Genomic DNA, 24,996 nt, shown 5'->3' on the forward strand with positions numbered 1-24,996 from the left:
AAAATTAAACCCTCCCCCCACCAAAAAAAAAAAAAGACTCTAGGAAGAAGCAAAAATGGAAAAATGATAAGCTGACCTGGTGGATACAGGTCTTTAACCCCAGCACTCAGATGGAAGAGGCAGGTGGATTTCTGTGAGATACAGGCCTCTTGGTCTATAGAGATGGTTACAGGTCAGCCAAGGTTACATAGTAAGGCTCTGTATCAAAACAACAAAAACAAATTAAAGGGATAATTCAAAAGAAAATGCCCCATCTTAAAATGGAAAAAAAATCCTCATGATGGATGATAAAAATTTAAGACATTTAAGTGTCTCTTTTCATCTAAAACAGATGAAACAGGGTAACAGGGTTTTTGCAAAATATCTAGAAAGTATATAATTCATTTTATTTAGGTCATTACTCACCTCTCCTGTTGGTGTCCTTTCTTGCCCTTGTTGTTCAGGGCTTCTGAGAAACAAGTTCCATACTCTCAAGAGTTGTTTACCAACCCTGCTTCCTGAGTACGCATTGCCTTGGCCCTAACCCAAGGATCCAGGGATGAGGTCTCCATCTGTTGACCCACCTGTATGGGTTAGGTATTAATATTCTTTAAAAAATGCTGGCGTGCCTCCTGAGCACCCTGCCCGAGATCCCCTGAGAGACAGCAGGCAGCGCGGGCTCTGGGAGTAGCCAGTGCGGCGGCAAGCAGACACATGGCAGGCGAGCAGGAGACAGAGACATGGACATGTAGAGCGAGATTGAAATATTTATTCAGGGGGTTATGGAGGAGAAAGGGAGGGGGGAAGAGAGAGAAAGGAAAAAGGAGGAGAGGGAGACAAAGAAAGAGAGACAGAGAGGAGACACGTGCACCGAGGGAGAACAGAAAGAGATTAAAGATGGCGACGAGAGGTCAGAGGTTGCTGGGAGTGGGCACGTCTTGTCCCTTAAAGGGACCAGAGACCAAAGGAATAACAGGTATAAAACACCCTAGGTGATGTACAATAAAGGGCTTCTGATCTGCAACATCCAGAGTGCGTGTTTCATTAATCCTGATGTCCTTTGCTCAGACTCGGCATCCAAGCTGTGCAGAGGCCCAAAACTGTGAGCTTATTTCCAGCTAGACAAAAGGTCAGAGGGTTGGAATTTAACTTCTGTTCCTTCAATGTTTCTAATATTCTTAAAAAATGCTGGCGTGCCCCCTCCCTGCAGAGGCCTGCCCAAGATCCCTGGGCAGCGGGCTCGCAGAGCAGCTGCGAGCCTGGCAGAGAAGGCTGCCAGAGTGGTGCAGATTTCCAGCGGCAAGCGGCAGAACAGCGGCTCATCTCAGACAGGCTGGTGATGCCATGTGGTCACCCAAGCGATTGGGTGAGCAGGCAGCGGATAAAAGGCTTACAAGACATAGTAAACAGACATAAAGCTGAACATTTATTACTTAAAGGAGAGGAGGGGGAGACAGAGAGACAGAGAGGAGTCATGTGTGCACACGCCAAGAGAGAACAGAAAGATTAAAGATGGCGATGAAAGGTCAAAGGTTGCTGGGAGTGGGCGTGGCTTGTCCCTTAAAGGGACCAGAGACCAAAGGAATAACAGTTTCTACCTCAAACAAAGATCCCTTCCGAGACTAGGTCAGAGAGTTCTGCTCGCCCATTGACGACAGGTGTGGCTAATATCCAGACCTTTCAGGAATAGAGAAGAGATACTTTTCTACGGCAAACAAAAGTCCAAGGATCCAACTAAGGTTCTAGTTCCCTTAAGGAGTTACCATTGGATTCCCCCCAGGGAGTGGTTTGTCTACAGAATGTTTTGGTCTAGGGTGTGAGCATGACTTGTTCTGTTAAATCAACAGAAAGTTTAACTATGAATGTAGCCCATGAACTTCAACTGGTCTATTCAAGTCCTTGTATCCTGTTAAATCCTGTTAAAGCAGTTTTTTTTTTTAAAATCTTACTCCTACCTCTTGGGGTGAAGGCATTTTAAACAATTGAAAATTAAATGTGGGCAGATTGATTTTACACCCATGTACATACAGTTGGCACTAAGTGGATTTAGGCAGTTAAGGAAAAAAAAAGAGCCTGGTGGTGGTGGCACAGGCCTTTAATTCCAGCACTTGGGAGACAGAAATAGTCAGATCTCTGGGAGTTCAAGGCTAGCCTAGTCTAGAGCTAGTTCCAGGATAGCTAGGGCTGTTACACAGGGAATCCCTGCCTCAGGGAAAAAATGAACAACAAAACAAAAACAAAGGAAAGAAAGAAAGAAAAAAAAAGAAAAAAAGAAAAAAGAGCACATGAAGATGTGAAGGAATAGTATGATGGTGGGGGAAAGTTGGGAAGGAACTGGAGGGAAGGTTTGCAGGAGTGAGTCTATCAAAATGTATGGCACACAAATATGAAATTCTAAAACAATAGATTCAACTTTAAAATACTCAGACAAAAAAATTTAAAAACTAAAAATAAAATAAAGTACTCAGACATTTGTTTACCTGTAAAGGAAAAGCCTAATCTCTGTGTTCTGGTGGAGTTGGCCAGGATGAGATAGAAAGAAAAGTACTACCTGAAAAAACTATTGTTTGTAAGTAAAATATCCATAACTGTGGATTAGGATTCTAATTTTGCTGCTAAGTAATTTCTGTTAAGTTCATCTTAAAGCCTCAGACATGAAATATAAACTTGGACAAGATTATGCAAAATCATATATGGCTTACATGCTATGGAAAGATTTTGAATGAGTCTCCAGGGCTTTATCAAGGCTTGCAAATTACCCAGCATTCCTCATTTGTTAAACTAAGGTGCTAGAAGTTCAGGCAGGAGGATAGATTACATTTACTTATTGAATTTCAATGTAAAACTATTAAACACAGATGATTTATTTATTAAAAAATTACCCAGGCTGGAGAGATGGCTCAGTGGTTAAGAGCACTGCCTGCTCTCCAAAGGTCCTGAGTTCAATTCCCAGCAACCACATGGTGGCTCACAACTATCTGTAATGAGGTATGATGCCCTCTTCTGGCCTTCAGACATACACACAGAAAGAATATTGTTTATACAATAAACAAACAAACAAATAAATAAATAAAATTATCCAACACAGGTTGTAGAACATTTCAAAAATACAGATGTTTTTACCAAAATAATGTAGATTACAATGGGAGGGTGTTACTTCACCAAGAGATGGAAACTTATAGCTGTTATTCACCTTTTTCAAAGAAGGCAAACGTGTGAATTTCATGGTGTATGGTGTGCACTGTTCAAGACTATACATTCTCTAAGATTAGATTTATATATCTCTAATGTCTCTAATATCTCTATTTTTCCATATACATTTCATTGAGGACATCACTAATTCCATGGATTTGCTAATTTTATTAGGGATCTGTAAAATACATCTTTAAGATGCCCCTGCTTCTGCCTACTGAATGTTAGGCTAGCCTTTTTCTCTTCCTATTGCCCAGAATACTTAACCTCATATGTAAGTGTATTCCTCCTTCTCCTGCAAAATAAAGTTCATCTCCATTTGTGTTATAGTAATGAAGTTTGCTTAGGCTACTAATTCTCCATGGAATAAAAAAACACAGTCACATTTCCAGGAGTTATAGGCGGCAAGTGCCAGGGAGTGTACCTGTAAGCTGCTATCAGAATCTTGCCCCCACACAAAGAAAACTGAACTCCGGGAGAGTCAATCATTTCGACCACCATGTGTTACAAATCAAGGGGAAGAGTAACTCCTGAAACCAAAGGGATTCCAAGACAGGATTCTGCTTGGGTGGCAAAGGTTGTTTTAACTAGTGAACCATTAATGAGCAGTCAGGGTAAAGTGGGCAAAAACGGAGGGGTCTTCATAGGCACACAATGACAGAATTCTCCCTAGCACTGGAACTACTGTAGTTACCAAAAGGTCATCAAGAAGAGGGGCCTTGGGGCTGGAGAGATGGCTCAGCGGTTAAGAGCATTGCCTGCTCTTCCAAAGGTCCTGAGTTCAATTCCCAGCAACCATATGGTGGCTCACAACCATCTGTAATGAAGCCTGGTGTCCTCTTCTGGCCTGCAGACAGAATACTGTATACATAATAAACAAATAAATAAATATTAAAAAAAAAAAAAGAAGAGGGGCCTTGATCTGCAGGAAGAAGAGCTTTGAGCCACGGACCCTCTAAACTTGCCCTCAGGAGTCTGTCCATTTGAATTGGGTTCACAGATGGTTAGTGATTAGTCTCTATCTATCTAAACTTCCTTGACACCTGTCTCAGGTTTATCAGCCCTGATAAGCAACAACTGATACACATTATCATAAAACCATCTGTAAGCAAGACAGCAAGGATGTATCCCAGTTTAATTTCAGGAAATTCCAATACTATTACTGCCAAAATGTCAGTAATAATATTATATTTATTCAAATAGAAACATCCTTGTCCATTCAAAAACAGAACATGTTCATTCACTCATTTGGTTTTTCTCTTTGTAATATGCTTGTTTGCCTAATATCTATTGTGTCTCAGTGTTTCTAAATGAATTACTGTGCTTTTCGGTTGGAGTAACTTTGTTTTTCTTTTTTTTATTTTTTATTTTTATGTATTGAATAACTTTCCAACTTTCTTGAGTACTGAAAAATTACTTTCCTGAACATTCTTTGGAATTTCCGAGCTGTGCATGAGCATGGACATGTGTCATACACTCAGACCAAGTCTCTACTCTTTCTCATGTTCTTGCTATTTGTAGAATTTGACTCCAGAATGACTATTTTGAAGGAGAATAAAAGATAAGCCTTTATTAAAGGAATTTTTTTTGGTTTTCCCTTCAAGATGAATTTTCACATGTGTTTATACTATGTAAAAACCTTGACAAATTAAATACAGTTTTTGATGTCTCTAGCATGGAATTACAAGACATGTAGTTAATTCCTAATGTACAAGACATGAGGATTTCACAACAGTAAACATTCAAGTAATTTCTTGTAGGTGGAGGGTGCTCGTTCATTCCAGGTCACTCAGACCCGAAATAATCACTCAGAAACTATATTAATTCAAATACTGCTTGGCTTATTAGCTCAGGCTCTTATCAACTCTTACATCTTAAATTAACCCATTTCTATTATTTTATGTTTTACCATGAGGTAGTAGCCTACCAGTAAAGTTCTGGCACCTGTCTCCTTTAGCAGCTTCACGGCGTCTCCCTGACTCCACCTTCTTTTATTCTCCATCACTACATGGAATTCCTGCCTTACTCTATTCTGCCTGCCACAGGCCCAAAGCAGCTTCTTTATTAACCAATGGTAATAAAACATATTCACAGCATAAAGAGGGGAATCCCACATCACCTCCCCTTTTCTGTCTAAATAAAAAGGTTTTAACATAGTAAAATTACATATAACAAACAAGTATCAAGCAAGAATTACAGCTACAATATTTATATTTGCTTTATCTTTTATCATAATGAAGGAAAACTGTAATTATAATGATCTATTCTTCAACTCCATCCAAGATCCCAGAAGGATATAATATTACCTAAGTTAACAAGAAGTGCATTGTAAACAACTTCCAAAACTCTAGAATTGACAGAGACATCTCACTGCCTGGACAGTCACCAAAGTTCTTCTGTAACACTGGGGCATCCATCTTTAGCCTACAGGCCCATAGGATCCAGCAGACTTTTCCATGAAGCAGGAAATTTCAAAAACAGTTCTGTCTATTTTGGCAGTTTGTCAGCCACTTTTTTCTGTGTCCTGCAGAATGTCTGGCAGACTCTTTCATGAAGCAGAAACCCTGAAGGATCATCTCACCTTAAGGCAAGTTCAGCAGTCATTTTTCTGTGGGTCCTGCATGTCCAGTTTATATAGCATACCATCAAGCAGTCCAGGCAAGAGCAATTTCTTGCCTAAATGGCTAACAAACTCCATGAGGAGCTTCTTCGATGCCCATCATCCTCTTGAAGTAGACTGATGCTGCCAGGAGCAGATGTTTCTCATTGTCATGAAAAGTCCTAAGTTCTTAAAACATTTTAAATGCCATAGTCTGTTAGTCTTTGAAAGATCTGAAGAATACCTATCCATCTGAGATATATTTTTGTACATCCAGAAAACCTAACTAGCATGACTGCAAGCTGAACTATTACAGATCACTATCCATTAACTTATATTTCTTAATTATACATTACATTTTAAATGAGCTGCACAAACACAAAACCTTAATCAAGAGCAGAAATATACATGTAATAAAATTGACCTAAAATTTGTATCAATAAACCAAGATTCATACAAATGCAAAGCATTCATCTCTATATCACATCCCCCTTTATTGAAAACAAACATTCATAAACAATATTTGGGAATTTGAGTAAACTCTCCAAACTACTTCCTGCTTTTGGCTGGGTGAAGTATTTTGGGGAGTTCATGAAGACCTTTTGGGGGTCTTTGTTCATCAAACCACATAAGTCTGGAAGGAATCCACAGGTTCTCATCCTCTGTGGAAACAAAAGCAGAACCTCTTTCCCAAAGCAACATATCCTTAGAACCAAATTTTGAAGTCAAGATACCTTTAAAATCTGTTGGTTTTAGTTTGGCAGCCCATACAATGAAATACCTCTCTGTACTTAGCTCATTCATAGTCAAAAATTTATATATATATATATATATATATATATATATATATATATACACACACATCTTCATGTAACTTATTTTTCTTACTCTATTACTTTTTACACAAGTTTAATATTTATTTTCTTTACTCCTTTAATCTATGACTGTAGTCTTTAATATTATAACTGTTTATACTTCTTTTCCTCTCTTTCAAGCCTATGTACATTTATCCAACACTGTGACCCATTTAGACGTCTTTTTCATCTGAATTTGTCTTTACTGCAGATAAATCTGTAATTATTCTCTGGCCAGGAGTGCTTTCTTTTTTTTAATGCTAAGTGGGTGTGGCTAGGACCAACTCTGTGGCTCTGAATCACTCACAAGTTTCTTATATTCATATTTTTTTCTAGTATGAATCTTGTTGTGCCTTGTAAGAAGAGAACGCTGGGAAAAGGACTTGTCACATTCGTCACATTTGTAAGGTTTCTCTCCAGTGTGGATTCTGTAATGGGTTTTAAGGTTTGACAACCAATAAAAGGACTTGCCACACTCTTCACATTTATAGGATTTCACCCCAGCATGAATTTTCTGATGAGCTTTAAGACTTGAGCAGTGGTTAAATGATTTGTCACATTCTCCACATTTGTAAGGCTTCTCTCCAGTGTGGATTCTGGAATGTCTTTTAAGGTTTGACAACCAATGAAAGAACTTACCACATTCGTTGCACTTGTATGGTTTCTCTCCAGTGTGGACTCTATAATGTTCCTTAAGTCTTGACAACAAATAAAAGGATTTACCACAGTCTTTACATGAGTAAGGTTTCTTCCCAGTATGTATTTTATGATGCGTACTAAGAGCTGTGCAGTGGGTGAAGGCTTTGCCACATTCTTTACATTTGTAAGGTTTCTCTCCAGTATGGATTCTGTTATGGTTTTTAAGTTTTGACAGCTGAGAAAAGCACTTACCACATTCCTTACATGTGTAAGGTTTCTCTCCAGTATGGGTTCTACAGTGGCTTTTAAGGTGTGACAACACATAAAAACATTTGCTGCACTCTTCACACTTGTAAGGCTTTTCATCAGCATGCACTTTATGGTGTCTTCTAAGACCTGTGCAGTGGGTAAAGCATTTGTCACATTCTACACATTTGCAAGATTTCTCTCCAGTATGGGTTCTATAATGGCTTTTAAGTCTTGACAACTGAGAAAATGATTTCTCACATTCTCCACATTTGTAAGGTGTCTCTCCAGTATGGATTCTGTAGTGGCTTTTAAGGCCCGACAACCAATGAAAGAACTTACCACATTCGCTGCACTTGTATGGTTTCTCCCTAGTGTGGACTCTGTAATGTTCCTTAAGTGTTGACAACAGATAGAAGGCTTTACCACAGTCTTCGCATTTGTGGGGTTTCTCCCCAGTATGAATTTTCTGGTGTGTACTAAGACCTGTGCAGTGGGTAAAGGCTTTGCCACATTCCTTACATTTGTAAGGTTTCTCTCCAGTATGGATTCTGTAATGGTTTTTAAGTCTAGATAACCGAGAAAAGCACTTACCACATTCCTCACATTTGTAAGGTTTCTCTCCAGTATGGACTCTGTAATGGTTTTTAAGTCTAGATAATCGAGAAAAGCCCTTATCACACTCATTACATTTGTAAGGTTTCTCTCCAGTATGGATTCTGCAGTGGGTTTTAAGGTGAGATAACCACTTAAAAGACTTACTGCATTCTTTACATTTCCATGGTTTCTCTCCAATAGGAAGTCTGTCATGTGTGCTGAGGCTTGAACAGCATTTCCCACAATTGTGTGCTTTGTCTTCACTAGGGATTCTTTGCTGAACAAGTCTGTGTGCAGAACCCAGAAGTTTATCACTTTCTGCATACTTGTGTTCTATCTTTACAGTGTGGATACTCTGATTTAGACTATTATTGGAACATAAACATTTGCCACAGTCTTTATATTTGAAGAGTTCTACTCCATTGTGCACACTTTTACATCTGTTTAGGTTTGATGAGTCAGTGGAGGCATCCCTGTGGTTGCCACATGTGTAGTTGCTGCAGTTTTCTGCAGAATCACTTGTGTCATAAGGTATACACTGGGAGGATTCGTGAAGCATTTTGCCAAGCTGATTATACTTGAAAGATTTCTCTTGGATAGTAACATGTTGATGTATAATATAGTTTGAGTCTTGATCCAAGACCTTCTCGTATTTACCACACACGCAATGGTTCTCTGGGAAATGAGCACAATTAGAGATAACAGGGATAAACTCATAAGTAAGATTCAATAGCTGATGGCACCTTAAGTTCTCTAAGACAAGTAATAATTATTTCTCTTGGTGGAAGGTTTTTTACTTTCCCTAGCATTATATGGATGTTGAGAACCTCCATTTTGATCTTCATCACACTGTGGGGACTGATAACAGAATTCTTATTCCTATCTAAACAGCATTACTTGTACAAGGTGTGACAAATAGATGATGAAAAAAATAAAGACCTTTCAGAAAAAAGCTCTTTGAAGGATGATATTTAAAATATCACTTTAAAATCTCTTTTCCCACAAAATAATTAATGAACAGTTTAATGCAATACTAAAATGAAAATATTCAACTTACTAAGTGTATTGGAATGCATATCTCTTCCACACATCTAACTTTAAATGTTTCATTAAAAGCTTGGTAAGATAGTCTGAGAGATGGGTCAGCAGTTAAGAGCATTTATTGTTTTCTCAGATGACTTTATACATCTATAAACCAGATAAATACAAAAGATGGAATTCTGTAAGAAAAATGTTCTCACCAACAAAGACCAGGTTGTTGTAATTCTCCAACATCACATCAATGTACAAAGCCCTCTGAGTAGAGTCCAGGTAGTCCCACTCATCCTGGGAGAAGTCCAAAGCCACGGCCCCAAATGTTAGCAGACTCTGTAATGGATATTTAAGAATTTTACCATGTGCTGCTGGGGAGGATACCTTCCTAGATAAAAGAGGTATAGGAACCTAGGAACATTTTTGTGATGTAGATGAGGCAGGAAAATTAATTTTTTAAAAAGATTTATTCATTATATAAAGTGTTCTGCCTTCATATATACCTGCATACCAGAAGAGGGCGCCAGATCTCATTATAGATGGTTGTGAGTCACCATGTGGTAGACTGGAATTGAATTTAGAACCTCTAGAAGAGCAACCAGTACTCTTAACCTCTGAGTCATGTCTACAACCCCTGGAAAATTATTCTTTAAGATGGAATGTAGACATAGTTTAGCAGTCAAAACTACTGAACTACTGTTCGTTTTTCCAAATGCTCTGGGTTTGGTTCCCAAAACTATATGATCCAGTGCCTTTTGAAGGCATGTAAGTAGGACATAGACATACATGCAGGCTAAAATACTCATACATATAAAATTAAAATAAAATTTAATTGTATATTCTAACTTTGTGTGCTGTACAGCAGTTTCCTGAGAGTTTGAAACATTCTGCCCTGCAGAAAAACTCATTAAACAGGAAGCAAAAACTCACAACTGTCAATGAAACTGAACAAATTCCTTAGATTCCTCCCTCCTTTCGTCTCTCCCTTCCTCCCTCCCCAAGAGTATATGAAGAGTAAAGACTGCTTAAAGCCATTCTCTGACTTTGTAAGTCAAGCTGCAAAAATTTTCATATGAGCACAGACATGCCCCCCCCCACACACACAAGAAGAGACCAGCCTAGCAGCCCCAGCTGAGCTGCCTAGAAGAGGCTCAGACCAAATGAGTCACCAGGAAATGATACCCTCCAACCTGTTGCACTGCTAGGAAGCAATACAGCCTGTGCCAGGTTTCCTGGATTTGTGAGATGTCATCCATGCTTGGGGATGGGCTTTGGTGATGCAGCTGTCTGAGTCATTTCTATTTCTATATAAGTAACCCTAGTAAAATTCACTAGTTCAGCAAGTTAGTAATATCCATGAAAGCTCCCTTTATGTGTGTGTGCACACTCGTGTGTGCATGTGCATCTTCCCAGTCTATCACACAATATTAAAAAAAGAATGACATAATAGTCCCACAGATGATATACTTTTAGGAAATATAAGATAAAACTTTAAGATTTAGAAATAGAAATCTACCATTTATGAAGTAGGAGTTTATGTTATATGGGTTCATAGTGTCACATCTCAGATGGAAAGTTTGTGATGACCAAAATTGTGTCTCTAAACAACTGTGTCCATTACAGCCTTTTCTCATAATCTCCAACTATGAAAAACAGTAGCTTCAGCAAAGGAGGAAAAAAGGTGGTAGGAGAGCCAGAGGAAAAGACCAGAGCAATATAACTGAGAGGCACCTTCATTTCTGCATGAAATGTGATGGCTTATGTACATTACTCAACTGACATATTCCACATGCTTTCACATAAAGACTCATAATCAGGAGAGGCTACACAATGGGTCACTGTCTGAAAAAGCACACAAAAGAAAAAGAGAACATATTAATTTCTCCAGTTTGGAAAGTTACCCCTGAGCATCAGAACCAAGAGAATGATGAGAGCAGGAATGAACTCTTCTGAGACAAATACAGATCAGGTGTCAACAAATACAGGCACATCATCACTGTGATATCAAATGCCAAAGGGAGAAACAGCAAACACAATGTGCATCTCCTTACAGAAATACCAATTTCACGGCATGATCAAGGTTCTCTGGCCTGCCATCTTCAGCACTCTCTAGAGAGTTTAAATCTTTAGTAATAGTATCCAATGTGGATCCAAATAGCACATCTTTGTGTTCTTTTCCAAAACATTATTAGAGATTCTAGCAAGGAATTCAAGGTGTTCGAATGTGCACTTTCATAAGCCTAGCTGGAAACCTGACATATCTCTCAAATGGAACCTACATGGCCCACGAGGCCTTAATAACTAATATATATACATCCTTTGTAGCGACGAAACAATATATTTGTTTGAGCACTTGTCATAATGGAAATGCAGGTCTTACTTTCATTGTGAATATTTGTCCTCACACAAAGTCTGGAGAGGACTGGAGAAATGGCTGTGGTATACAGTAGACATGTATTTAAAGAGTTAATCTCGACTACGGGCTGGGGCGGAGGGAATACATGGGAAACAAACACTTCAGATGACACTATCAGAAGCAGAGAATGAAACACTTTCCAGATGTCTTACCTAGGGTTTCTATTGCTGTCAAGAGACACCATGAGAAGGCAACTCTTAAAAAGGAGAACATTTCACTGGGGTTGGCTAACAGTTTCAGAGGTTTAGTCCATTTTTGCAATGACAGGAAAAATGGTGGCATGCAGGCAGACATGGTGTTAAAGAAGGAGCTGAGAGTTCCACATCTTGATCCACAAAGTGACACATGGCCTAGCTGGAGCACCTGAGACCTCAAAGTCCACTGCCACAGTGACACACTTCTTCCAACAAGGTCACACGCAGTCCAACAATGCTACACCTCCTAGTAGTGCCGCTCCCTATGAGCCAAGCACTCAAGCACATGAGTCTATGGCAGTCATTCCCATTCAAACCACCACACAAGATTTTAATATATAACAAGTCTCAAATGAAAAAATTGAACACAACACTGACCTGGGATGTGCCTACTGGAGAAGTGGTCATTTCTGCTAGTTGCTCTGCTCTGACTTTCCGTTTCAGGAACAATGACTGGACCCCTTCTTGCTCTTTCATATCAGGTGTCAAAAATGGAAAACAAAAATTAATACGAAACTCTGTTAAGGAACAATGTCAAACCACATAAAAAGATCCAAATACCAGATGTACAGTCAATAACTCTAAAGCAAGGAGAGAATGGAAAAACATATTTAAATACCTGAAAGAAAATAACTGCCAGCCATGTTACTGCAGCCAGAAAAATGATCTCTGAAAATTAACAGAGAAGTGTGTTTGAAGACGGTCAGGAGTTAACACATGTCATTCCTCTTAAGGAGCACTGCAAATTAGAGGCAAAATATACAAAGATCAGTCAAAAAAAAATTATCTATGAGACCACCGGAAATATGTGAGGAACAGAAGAAGAGAGGAGACTGGGGAGTAGCTGACTATATCTGACACACCAAACCAGAAAGCTATCAAGTTTAACAAGAAAGGAATAAAAATGTTAATTAAAATCCATCCAGCCACATCAAAAATACCACAGGGAATAAAAACCATATAATAAAAATCCCAGTAGTACCTGGAAAGGACATTTGACAAAGTTCAACAAAACCTCATAGTAAACTTCTAAACGAACTAGGGATGGGCAGTAATAGCACATGCCTTTAATTCCAACACTCAGGAGGTAGAGACAGGCAGATCACTGCAAGCTTAAGGTCCCTCTGTTCTACAGAGTGAGTTCTAGGACAACCATGGCTACACAGAAACCCTGATTTGAAAAACAAAAACTAAGAATAAATCCAGGTCAACATAGTGAGAGGTACACGTGTCAACATTTATAGCAGAAAGAAAAAAAGTAAAAATAGCATTACTTCAAAAACTGTATTAAAAAATACATGTGCTTTGTGGTCTTACATAATAATTATAAGAGCAAGCTGAAAATTTTGATAAAACAATAAAGAATGAAGAAACAGAAGACATACAGATAAGAAAGGATGATATGATAATATACATAAAGCCTCCTTACCGACACTGTGGGAAACCCTTAGAAATGATAAATGCTTCACATAATATTGAAGAATACAGAATTATAATAGAAATGCTGCTCCTTCTTCTATGTGCCAACAATGGGACACATTGCTTTGTTAAGAAACAAAGTAAGAAAGTAACCCATTCATAGCTACTGTAAAACACTTAGGAATAGCCCAATGATGCTGGCACACGTCTTTAATTCCAGCACTCCGGAGGCAGACGCAGGTAGATCTCTGTGAGTTCGAGGCTAGGCTAGTCTACAGAGTGAGATCCAGGACAGCCAGGGCTACAAAGAGAAACCCTGTTTCAAAAAAGAAAACCAAACCAAGCAACCAATGACCTAGGAATACGCCTAAATCACAACTTAATAAATACCTATAATGAAAATTTAGGACACTGAAGAAGAAAATGAAATTCTATGCACAGTCACTGTGAAAAGTGACGTGGGGTAAATGGCTAAATCACCAACAACTGCAGTCTACATAGTCAATGCAATCCCCACGTGCAAAACACTGACATTCTTCACAGAAGCAGTGAACACTTTCTAAAAGTTATATGCAAACAGGAAAATCACGAATATCCACATCAATCCTTGGAATAGTCCTGGGGGTATCACAGGACCTGACAGGAAAATCACAGATACCCAGATCAATCCTTGGAGTAATCCTGGGATATCCCAGGACCTGACTTCAATTTACAAAACCGATCCAAGTGACAAAGGCAACATGGTTCTGCACATAAACAAACATGTAAGAAATTGAAAAGAACACAGAACTCACAGGAAAGACATCTAATTTAGGTCAAAGAAGTACCCATGAAAGAAGAGAGCACACTGAACACACTGTATTGGCAAAGGGACAATCCACATGCAGAAAAATGACACCAGATCCATATCTCTCACCCTACATAGAAGTCAGTTCAAACTAGATCAAGGACCTAACTGGAAAACTTGAGAGGCTGCAAGTCTTCAAGGAAGATATAATTTAATGTTTAATAATTCAGGAATAAGCAAACAGTAAAAGAGCTTCCAGAAGCACAGAAATTAAGCAGAAAAACAAAACAGAACTGACCATAGGATTTCATGGAGTAATGAACTGCAAGTACAGCAAAAGAAAATATCAAAAGAGTGCACGGAGACCAAGGGAGTGGGCTTTGACTCTCAGCATTGTGGTTCTCAACATGTGGGCTGCGACCCTTTCAGGAGTTGAACAACCATTTCACAGGGGTCGCCTAAGACCAATGGAAAAACAAATATTTACGATTCTTAACAGTAGCAAAATTACATTTATGAAGTAGCAATGAAAATAACTTCCTGGTTGGGATTCACCACAACAGGAGGAACTATGTGAAAGGGTCACGGCACTAGGAAGGATGAGAACCACTGTCTTAGCAGGTTTTCTTTAGACATGGGGGCAATATATAAAATAGTACACAAATGGAAACACCTGGAGCCCAAGTCATCTAATATAAAAATGGTTCTACCAAAAAATTAAGGAGAGATGGCTAAGTAAGTAGTTAAAGGGCACTGGCTGGTCTTCCTGAAGACCTGGGTACAATTCCCATGGACACAAGTTACTCCAATTCAAGGGAATCCAACGACCTCTTCTGGCCTGTGTAGGCCTACACAGGCCAGAAGAGGTATACAGACATGCATGCAGACAAAATAGTCATACACAAAAAATAAACTAACAACTTCTTTTTAAAAATGAAAACAAAAGTTAAAGAGGGGTTGAGGACATGGCTCAGTGGCTAAGAGCACTGACTTCTCTTTCAGTTCCCAGGCTCACGTGATGGCTCATGACCATGTGTGACTGCAGTTCCCGGGCTCACATGATGGCTCATGACCATGTGTGACTGCAGTTCCAGGGAATCTGATGCCTCTTCTGACCCTCTTAAGTACTATACAGGTGTAACGTATACATACATATGTGTAAAATAAAGTAAATGAACATTTAAAAAATAAGCCAGGAGGTGATGGTGCACACCTTTAATCCTAGCACTCAAGAGGCAGAGGCAGGTGGATCTCTGTGAGTTTGATGTCAGCCTGGTTTACAGAGTGAGTTCCAGGACAGCAAGGGCTACACGCAGAGAAACCCTGTCTCGAAAAACCAAAAATAAATAAAATTAAAGGCACAATCATCAAAAGAAAAAGCACGAAATACTAATGTGTAAATATACTAACTTTTTAATTTTTAAAAAGAATTATTTATAAGCTGGGCGGTGGTGGCATACATCTTTAATCTCAGACCTCAGGAGGCAAAGGCAGGCGGAGCTCTGTAAATTAGAGGCCAGCCTGCTCTACAGAGTGAGTTCCAGGACAAGGTTGTTGTACAGAGAAACCCTGCCTCAAACAACAACTACAACAGCAAAATGATTATTTATTTCTATTTTATATGTAGGAACGATTGCCCTGCATGTGTGAATGTGTACCATTTGAGTGTTGGTGCCCATGAAGGTCAGAGTGCATCTGATACACTGGAACTGGAAATACAGATAGTTATAAGTTACCATGTAGGCTTTGGGAAACAAATCCAGGTACTCTGTAAAAGCAACAAGTGGATTTTTTGGGTTTTTTTTTTTTGCCTTTCATTTAAAACAGATTTTTTTTTCTCCCATAATATATCCTGATTTCAGTTTCTCTTCCCTCTACTCCTCCAAGTTTCTCCCTATTTCGCTTCCCTTCTGGATCCATCCCCTTTCTGTCTCTCATTAGAAAACAAACAGGCTTCTAAGGGATAATAACAAAGTAAAAATATAATACAATAAGAAAAAACAAAAATGAACACACCAAAATTGGATAAAACAAACAGAAAGAAAAGAAGTCAAAAGAAGGTATAAGAAATAGAGGCCTGCTACTTTGTACACTCAGCGATCTCATAAAAATCACTAAACTGGAAGCCATGATGTAGGATGCCCTTCTGTATATGCCAAAGGCTTAGTTGAGTAAAATCAGGTGGCAAATCTGAACAGTGATATAGAGAAAGAATAGCTGGAATCAATGAGACACCATGTAGCTGCCAAAGGAGAAAGATGCTAGGACCTTACCGGTAAACCACAGCCTCAAGGCAATACAGAGATTAATAGAAATGTGTTAATTTAAAAATGTAAGAGCTAGCTAAGAATATGCCTGAGTCATTGGCCAAACAGTATTGTAATTAATATCGTTCTGTGTGCTTATTCGGGTCTGAGCAGCCAGGAAATAAAAGCGCATTTGTTGCCTACAGACGTGATATATACACAAAGGACCTGTAGGTTAAAAAGAGAGAAATGAAATAAATAAGAGAAAATTTAAAAAGAAGAAGAAGAAGAAAATTCCCCCTTTACCCTTCCTCCAAAGATGCCAATGAGTTCATTTTCTGTTGTCTATCCACTACTGGGCATGCAGAAAACTGTTCTTAACTTTTTAGCCATCTCTTCTCCCACTCCCTTTTTAAAGAAAGTGTTTATGATGCTTAGCCATGAGGTAATACAAACTCAAAACCAATAATACTCCCTATTCTCACCATATTTAGAATGGCTAAGGTGGAGAAGGTATAGTGGGTATGTATTTACTCCTATTACTCCAGACTAAAGGGTAGGTGGATTTCTATGACTCAGTACCAGTCTGGTCTATACAATGAGTTTGATGTCAGCTAGAACTGTGAGGCTGTCTCAGATAAGAACAAAGAAAAAGAAAAAAAATAACAACAAATGAGGACATGAAAAAGTGGAATCCTTATGCACTCCTCAAGGGACTAGGAAACAGGAAAAACAGTAGAATCAGAACCACCATATTACCAACCATACCAAGAGTGAGCAGTATACACAGCTCTCAATTCCTACCAAGGAGAGACGTGCAGGTTTATTGCTACACTGTTCAAAGGAGACAAGAAACGAACACAGCCTAGGTGTTCAGCATCAGAAAAGCGAATGGAATAAATTACAGGGTAGAATTTTATTTTGCTACAACAATTACAATCATGATCTTTCCATTAAAATCAAAAGAAGGATAAATTATATGAATTGAAGTAGTCCCTAAAAGGAAAGAAAAAACATGCATGTTTTCTCCCATGTACTGAGTCTATTTTTATACACATCAGTGTGAGTGTGACTCCAGGACAAGATTCCAGACCAGGGTTTCTCAACTTCTGGTTTGTGACAGCTTTGGGCAGTCAGTTACATATTAAGATATTTATATTACAATTCCTAACAGTAGCAAAATTACACTTATGAAGTAGCATCAACCTAATTTTATATTTGGGTGGGTCACTGGAACAAGAGGAACTGTATTAAAGGGTCGCAGAATTAGGGAGGTTGAGAACCACTGCTCTAGATAGCATCACGAGAGCGAAACAAGAGCTCCCAATGGATGTGGGGAATAAAGACAAAAGTGGTAATGAAGTAGCAGTAGTTGAGTTGGGAAAGGAAGCTGACACATAGTTATCCTTCAGGACTGAGATTTATAGGAGGATGGGCCTGGAAATCATGATGCAGGCTTGCGGTGGGAAAGCATCAAAGATGAACAACTGAGCACTGTGTTCTTCATATGGCTTCTCTAAGGCAAGAGTGCAATGTTTAATGGCAGCATCAAAAGATTACAACTCAGGCAAAAGTCTGCTTTCATATTGACAGAGGGCAGGGGAACATTGTATGATCTGAGGCTAAATATAGAAATCATTTTCAGTGTGAACACAGTTACAATTCCAGAGCAGTCACTTCCTGAGGAGAGGTTTGTGGGATTCTACAGTTTTCCATCATGCACATTGATGTTGGCTTGTCTAGAGGTTAGAAAAATACCTAGACTACAATATCTGACTCTGAATACACTCTTCACCATGTGTGTCATGCTGTCTTGGAGAACAGACTCAGCAAGCAATGGCTCAATCTATCTGGCAAACATCTCAATATGGCACACCTCTCAACAGATCTACTTAGAGCCGACCTAATCACCATCTAAGCAGAGTACCCTGTTCACTGAATTAAAGTGTACCTTCCCAACTTACTCCTCTTCTCAAGTTGCACTTGTTTTCAGTATTAATTGCATTCACACTTTTGTATGAGAATACCTGTCACCAGCGACCCTTCTGAAACTAAGTAAAACGTCAATATGTGGTGTTAAGCAGAATGTCTGTGTGCTAAAGTGCTTTAGGCAATGTCAAGGCAGACTCATTAATGTGGAACCCACCCAATGGCTGCCAGGGAAAAGAGAATGAAGGGGCATGGATTAAGCATATTCTAATAAGGAATGGCCTTAAAATGATAATCTCTCTATCAACAATGAAACAAAGGCATTCTATGTTTATACCCTGTGATTTGGAAGACTTTTTTCTACTAAATTTTCTTTAATATTGAAATACCAGACACGTGCAAAGTTCTTAGTAAAATAAAGCTTTAGGAATCAGCCATGAATATGTATCAGTTACTTAAAGAATTCAAAAGATATTCGCTGAGCTATGACAATCCTATGAAGTTAATACTATGAAGTTAATTTAGGAAATTAATACTAAAACAACAAAATCAAGATGAAAACAGATTGTAGTTCTGATATCTACAATACAGGGCAATAGGAAAGAAATTCTCAAACCTGAAAAAAGAAGCAGGTGTAATTCAAGACCTCCACTAATACGTCTTAGAAAAAACTGGATAAGACACAACTGAAGAATTTATTGTTTTTAAATTAACAAAAGGAGGAAACTGATAAAAGCAGCAATAGAAACAGAATGTGATGGTTATTATTGGCTGCCAACTTGACTATATCTGGCATTAACTAAAACTCAAGTGGCTGGGTACACCTGGGAGGGATTTTATTTTTTTTTTACTTACATCAGTTGAAGTGGGAAAATCCACTTTTAATGTGAGATCTTTTGAGGTGGGAAGATCCACTTTTAATCTAGGCCACACCTCCTCCTGGCAGCCTATATAAAGGACATGGAAAAAGAAGCTTGCTCTCTTTGCTTGCCTGCCCTTACTGTCATTGGCAAGTCTATTCCTTCACTGGCATTAGAGCCTACTTCTCAAGGATTCTGGTGTATAATAAAGGCCAGCTGAGACACCCAGCCTTATGAACTGAGCAACTGCTAGATTCTTGGACTTCCCATTGGTCAGACAAGATGGCCCACAGCCTGTAACACACTCTAATAAAATTCCTTTCTATATCTATATCTATATCTATATCCATATCTATATCCATTCATCCATCCATCTATAGATTCATTCCATCAGTTCCATTCCTCTGTCTGTCTGTCTGTCTGTCTATCTATCTATCTATCTATCTATCCTATCAGTTCTATTGCTCCATCTATGTATGTATTTATGTATGTATGTATGTATGTATGTATGTATCTATCTATCTATCTATCATCTGTTCATTCTATCAGTTCTATTCCGCTGTCTGTCTGTCTATCCATCCATCTGTCCGTCTATCTATCTATCTATCTATCTATCTATCTATCTATCTATCTATCTATCTATCTATCTATCTATCTGTCTATCCATTCTATCAGTTCTATTGCTCCATCTATGTATGTATGTATGTATATATGTATGTATGTATCTATCATCTGCTCATTCTATCAGTTCTATTCCTCTAGAAAAACTCTAATACACGGATGTGATTACTCTCCAGGTGGTTCCATGAGGTCAGTGGAAGTCACAGCAGCAACATGGAATTTGACAGCAGTGCAGAGATGAGGTAAAATGCTGCAAGATCAAAAGCTCTTCTCAAGTGTCTTTGTCACTCCACTTGTGTCACTGTATTTCATGAGCTAGCACACACCCTAACTCTGAGAAAGTGTCCTCAAAATGTTTTTTGAGACAGTCTCACTGCATAATTCTAGCTGGTGTACTCATTGTGTAGATCAGACTGACATCGAGTCAAAGAAATCCACCTGCTTTTAATCTGGAGTAATGGGAACGAATGCATACCCACTACACTTTCTCCTCCACCTCAGCCATTCTGAATAGGGTGAAAATAGGGAGAATCAGTTGGTTTTGAGTTTGTAATTACCCCATGGTTAAGGATCATAAACACTTAAAAAACAGAGTGACAGAAGAGATGGCTAAAAAGTTAAGAACAGTTTTCTGCACGACCAGCAGTAGATGTCCAATAGAAAATGAACTCAGTAAAGAGCACCACATGCAGCCAACTCTCCTCAAAGAGGAACATGCACGATTTTCAGGACCTTAGAAGCTCAAATGCAAAGCACTGCACTGGACTGTGCCAGTGAGAATGTCACTTAATTTGTCTGGTTTCTCAATGCATTTCACATATGTATAACATGGAAGAGTATGCTGGGTGTGACTTAGGACAGACACAATGAACATGCAGCCCTTAATCCAACTTGTGTTACTAATGAGATGCCAAGTCCCATTTAATAATCATAAACCATTTAAGAGTGGAAACGCATCCTTCCTCTATCACATCTCCTTATCAGTGAGGAGATTTTGCAATCTGGTGCTATGGTTACAAGAAAACTGGTGTTTGATATAATTCACTTTCCCTCCACCGCAGACTTCTCTGTAGATGGGATGCTGGGTGACAGTATTTTCCTATATCATAAATTTGTCCAAAATTAGGGTGGATCCTCTTAAAAGTTACTGCTGTGTTCCTAGCTACATCATCAATATGATAAATTTTCCATTGCCACATTACAATGGGCACAGGATGGCTTCCAGCTCTGGGCTCCATGAACACAAAACAACTTTATTTCTCATCCACAAGGTTCATTCCCAACTCGTCCAATGTTGACATGAGGTGTCGGCAATCCTGTGACATATCCAGGCTCCACATTTATTCTCACACTAGTACTGACACCTCCGAGCTCTTGTACTGTCACCTCATCCATATTGAGCACTGAACCAAGATTCCCTGTGAAAGCAACAAGTGCTCTTAACTGCTGAGCCCCTTGTTTACTATTCCTTAACTAGCTACTGTGGAGAGTTAAATCAATGAACAGTGACAGAGAATTCTTGAAGCAACAAGGACACTTTCCTGGAGTACCAGCTCATGAAATAGAGTGACACAGAAGTGGGGTGATAAGGAAATACTGAGACGTTTTGGCAACAATAGGCACTGGTTCTGAAAGACATTTGTCCAAGTTATGTGCCTGAGGGCTTAAAAACAAAAGAACAAATCAGTCTGAAATAATATGCAGAAAGGTATAAGAAAGGCTGTGTAGAAATCAATGTAATAAAGATTTAACAAACAATACCAGGAGCCAATGCTTCAGACTTGCTTCTGTGATGAAATAAAAGGACCAACAAAGCATTCTTTCCCTAATCTGCAACAAGAGAGGAAATTCCTAAGTAATGGAATTAGACGGAAAGAGGGGCATGGCAATAGATATCCATGATATCTGTGTTATTGTATGGACTGAGGAAAGTCATCTCAAACATACTGGAAATTTAGAAAAGGATGAGTTCCTAGAAACAACCTTCTCTGTTATGAAACTAAAATAGATCTGACACAAATACTGGAATCTTAGCCCTAATGATTTCTTCGAAAAATATTCCAGGACTAGCCAAGTGGTGATGGTGCTTTTAATTCCAGCACTCAGGAGGCAGAGGCAAGTCGCTTTCTATGAGTTCAAGGCCAGTCTGGTCTGCAAGAGTGAATTTCAGGACAATCAGTGACTGGACAGATTCAGCAATAAATTCTCTAAAGGGACAGCATATCATATAAGGACAAGCCAAACCAGTTGTCTGACTAGAAATAGACACCAAGACTCTCTCTGAACTATACAGAAACAGAGGTCAGCAATGGGACCGAATCAAAGACCCGGATATTAATCCATATACTTTCGTACACCTGATTTTTGACAAACAAGCAAAAAATATTAAGTGGAAAAAAGAAAGCATATTTAACAAATAGTGCTGAACTAACTGAATATCAACATATAGAAAAATGAAAATAGATCCATGTCTATCACCATGCACAAAACTCAAGTCCAAATGGATCAAAGACCTCAACATAAAGTCAGCCACACTGAACCTTACAGAAGAGAAAGTGGGAAGTACACTTGAATATATTGGCACAGGAGACCACCTCCTAAATATAACTCCAGCAGCACAGACACTGAGAGAAACAATTAATAAATGGGACCTCTTGAAACTGAAAAGCTTCTGTAAAGCAAAGGACATGGTCAACAAGACAAAACAACAGCTTACAGAATGGGAAAAGATCTTCACCAAATGCACATCAGAGGGCTGATCACCAAAATATACAAAGAACTCAAGAAATTGGTCATCAAAAACACTGATGACAACTTATGTTGGAGAGGTTGTGGGGTAAAAGGAACACTCCTGCATTGCTGGTGGGAGTGCAAGCTGGTACAGCCCCTTTGGATATCAGTGTGGCGATTTCTCAGAAAATTAGGAAACAACCTTCCTCAAGACCCAGTAATACCACTTTTGGGTATATATCTAAAGGATGCTCAATCGTGCCACAAGGACTTGTGCTCAACTATGTTCATAGCAGCAATGTTCATCATAGCCAGAACCTGGAAACCACCTAAATGCCCCTTGACCGAAGAACGGATAAAGAAAATGTGGTACATTTACATAATGGAGTACTACACAGCAGAAAAAAATAACAACATCTTACATTTTGCAGGCAAATGGATGGAGCTAGAAAACATTATTTTGAGTGAAATAACCCAGACACAGAAAGGCAATTATCACATGTACTCACTCATAGGTGGTTTTTAAACATAAAGCAAAGAAAACCAGCCTACAAACCACAACCCCAGAGAATCTAGACAACAATGAGGGCCCTAAAAGAGACTTACATAGATTTAATCTACATGAGAAGTAGAAAAAAACAAGATCTCCTGAGTAAATTGGGAGCATGGGGACCTTGGGAGAGGGTAGAAGGGGAGGGGAGAGGCAGGGAGGGGAGCAGAGAAAAATGCAGAGCTCAATAAAAATCAACTAAAGAAAAAAAAAGGAAAGAAACAGAGATAAGGTTGGTTTCATGCCAGGGATGCAAGTGTTTCAGAAAGACATACAAAGCAATCAACGTAAAACAGCAAATATCTACACTTAGTGAGAGAAGAAACATGACCATGTCAACATAACCATAAAAGGCCTCCACAAAATATCACATTTGCTCAGTATAAAAGCTCCCAAAACACAAACTTCAATACCACAAACACTAGAAGCCATAAGCCTACATCCAACATTACACTCAATGAGGAAAACTGCAATCATTCTACTCTAGTCAGGACAGAGACAAAGGTGTTTGCTCTTTCCACACCAACTCAACACAGTGCATCAACTGTTATCAAGACCAAAGAGGAAAGAGAGAAAAACTTACAGTGGTCAATATAGGAAAGTCAAGGAGCTGGAGAGATGGCACCGCCTCCCCTTCCAGGGAACCTGGGTTCAATTCCAAGCACCCACATGGCACCTCACAACTGTCTGTAACTCCATTTCTAGGGAATCTGACACCCTCACACAGACATACATGCAGCCAACGAATAAATATCAAAATTAATCCTTATAAAAACCTGTAAAAATATAAGTGAATAGGAAATACCAATGCCTAGTGGGAGGCAAAATTTCAGTCTTCTATACAACAATCCAATAAGAGAAGCTTGTAGGGGTCACAAAGACTGAACCATCAACTAGAGTGTTTGCATGGAACTGACCTAATTCCTTTGCAGCCATGTTACAACTGGTTGTGTGGCTTGGTCTTCTTGTGGAATTCCTAATAGGGAGAACAGGGTCTGTCTGTGACTCTGTTGCCTGCTTTGGGGACCCATTCCTCTAACTAGTAGCCTCATCTAGCCTAAAAAGAAGTGGAAGTACCTAATCTCACTGCAACTACCTAATCTCACTGCAGCTTGATATACCATAGCTGAATGATATATATGGGAGGCCTGCCTTTTTTTTTTTTTTAAAGAGAAAGGAAGAGGAGTGGATGAGGGGGCAGAGAGGAAGAGGGAAATTTGAGGGGAAGGACTGGGAAGAAACAAGGTGAGGGGAAACAGTGATGAGGATGGGAAAAAATTAATTAAGATATAAAAAGAAAAGCTTTGTACTGTTGTTACTGCTACTTACATAAAACTAGATAGAATTTTTTTTGAAAAAAAAGGTTTTTGTAAATTGTTTTGTTTTGTTTTTCATTTTTTGAGACAGGATTTCTCTGTGTAACAATCCTGGCTATCTTGAAACCCTCTTTGTAGCCCAGGCTGGCCTCAAACTCACAGAGACCCACCTACTTCTACCTCTTGAGTGCTGTTATGAAGGGCGTGCACCACCATACCTGGTTCATATATATATATATTTTTTCTAATGGGAAAAAAAAAACAAAAAAGCCTAAACAAGCAAAAAAAGTGGTATGGGACAATTGTATTCTGTCAATTATATTTTATTTTATTTATTTATTTATTTGTCAATTATATTTTAAATAAACGCCAACTGGTCAGTAGCCAGGCAGGAAGTATAGGTGGGGACAACCAGACAGGAAGTAGAGGCGGGTCAATGAGAACAGGAGAATTATGGGAAGAAGGAAGTTCTTTCAGCAGTTGTGACCCAGCTACAGAAGAAGCAAGATGTGACTGTCTCGCTGAAGAAGGTACCAAGTCATGTGGCTAGCATAGACAAGAATAATGGGCTAATATAAGTTATAAAAGTTAATAAGAAGCCTGAGCTAATGGGCCATCAGTTCACAACTAATGCAGACCTCTGTTTGATTTCTTTGGGACTTAACAACTGTGGGAACCGGGCAGAACAAGGACTGGGCAGGACAGAAACCCTGACAACAAGAAGGACCTCTCCAGTGAACTCTTTAATTATTTGAAGGAACTGAATAAAATACTGGAAGATGGAAAGAAT

At 38.9% G+C, this 24,996-nt stretch overlaps 1 protein-coding gene across 3 annotated transcripts in view; it reads right to left on the reverse strand.

Annotated features, from left to right (window-relative positions):
• Positions 1 to 3,078: 3,078 nt before the first annotated feature.
• LOC146895913 (uncharacterized) overlaps positions 3,079 to 24,996 on the reverse strand; it is a 29,583-nt gene continuing 7,665 nt past the window's right edge. For 2 of the 3 annotated variants that reach the window (XM_085691303.2, XM_085691300.2), the window contains exons 2-5: positions 12,368 to 12,487; positions 12,127 to 12,218; positions 9,348 to 9,474; positions 3,079 to 8,781 (exon numbers count right to left, since the gene is read on the reverse strand). In XM_085691303.2, the coding sequence (XP_085547429.2) occupies positions 6,899 to 8,781; positions 9,348 to 9,474; positions 12,127 to 12,218; positions 12,368 to 12,392 (2,127 nt within the window). In that variant the 5' untranslated portion in view covers positions 12,393 to 12,487 and the 3' untranslated portion in view covers positions 3,079 to 6,898. The remainder of the gene's footprint in view (positions 8,782 to 9,347; positions 9,475 to 12,126; positions 12,219 to 12,367; positions 12,488 to 24,996) is intronic. The other variant, XM_085691307.2, reaches the window with a different exon arrangement.

This window comes from Myodes glareolus, chromosome 1, assembly GCF_982192425.1.
Source record: "Myodes glareolus chromosome 1, mMyoGla1.1, whole genome shotgun sequence".
NCBI lineage: Eukaryota > Metazoa > Chordata > Mammalia > Rodentia > Cricetidae > Myodes > Myodes glareolus.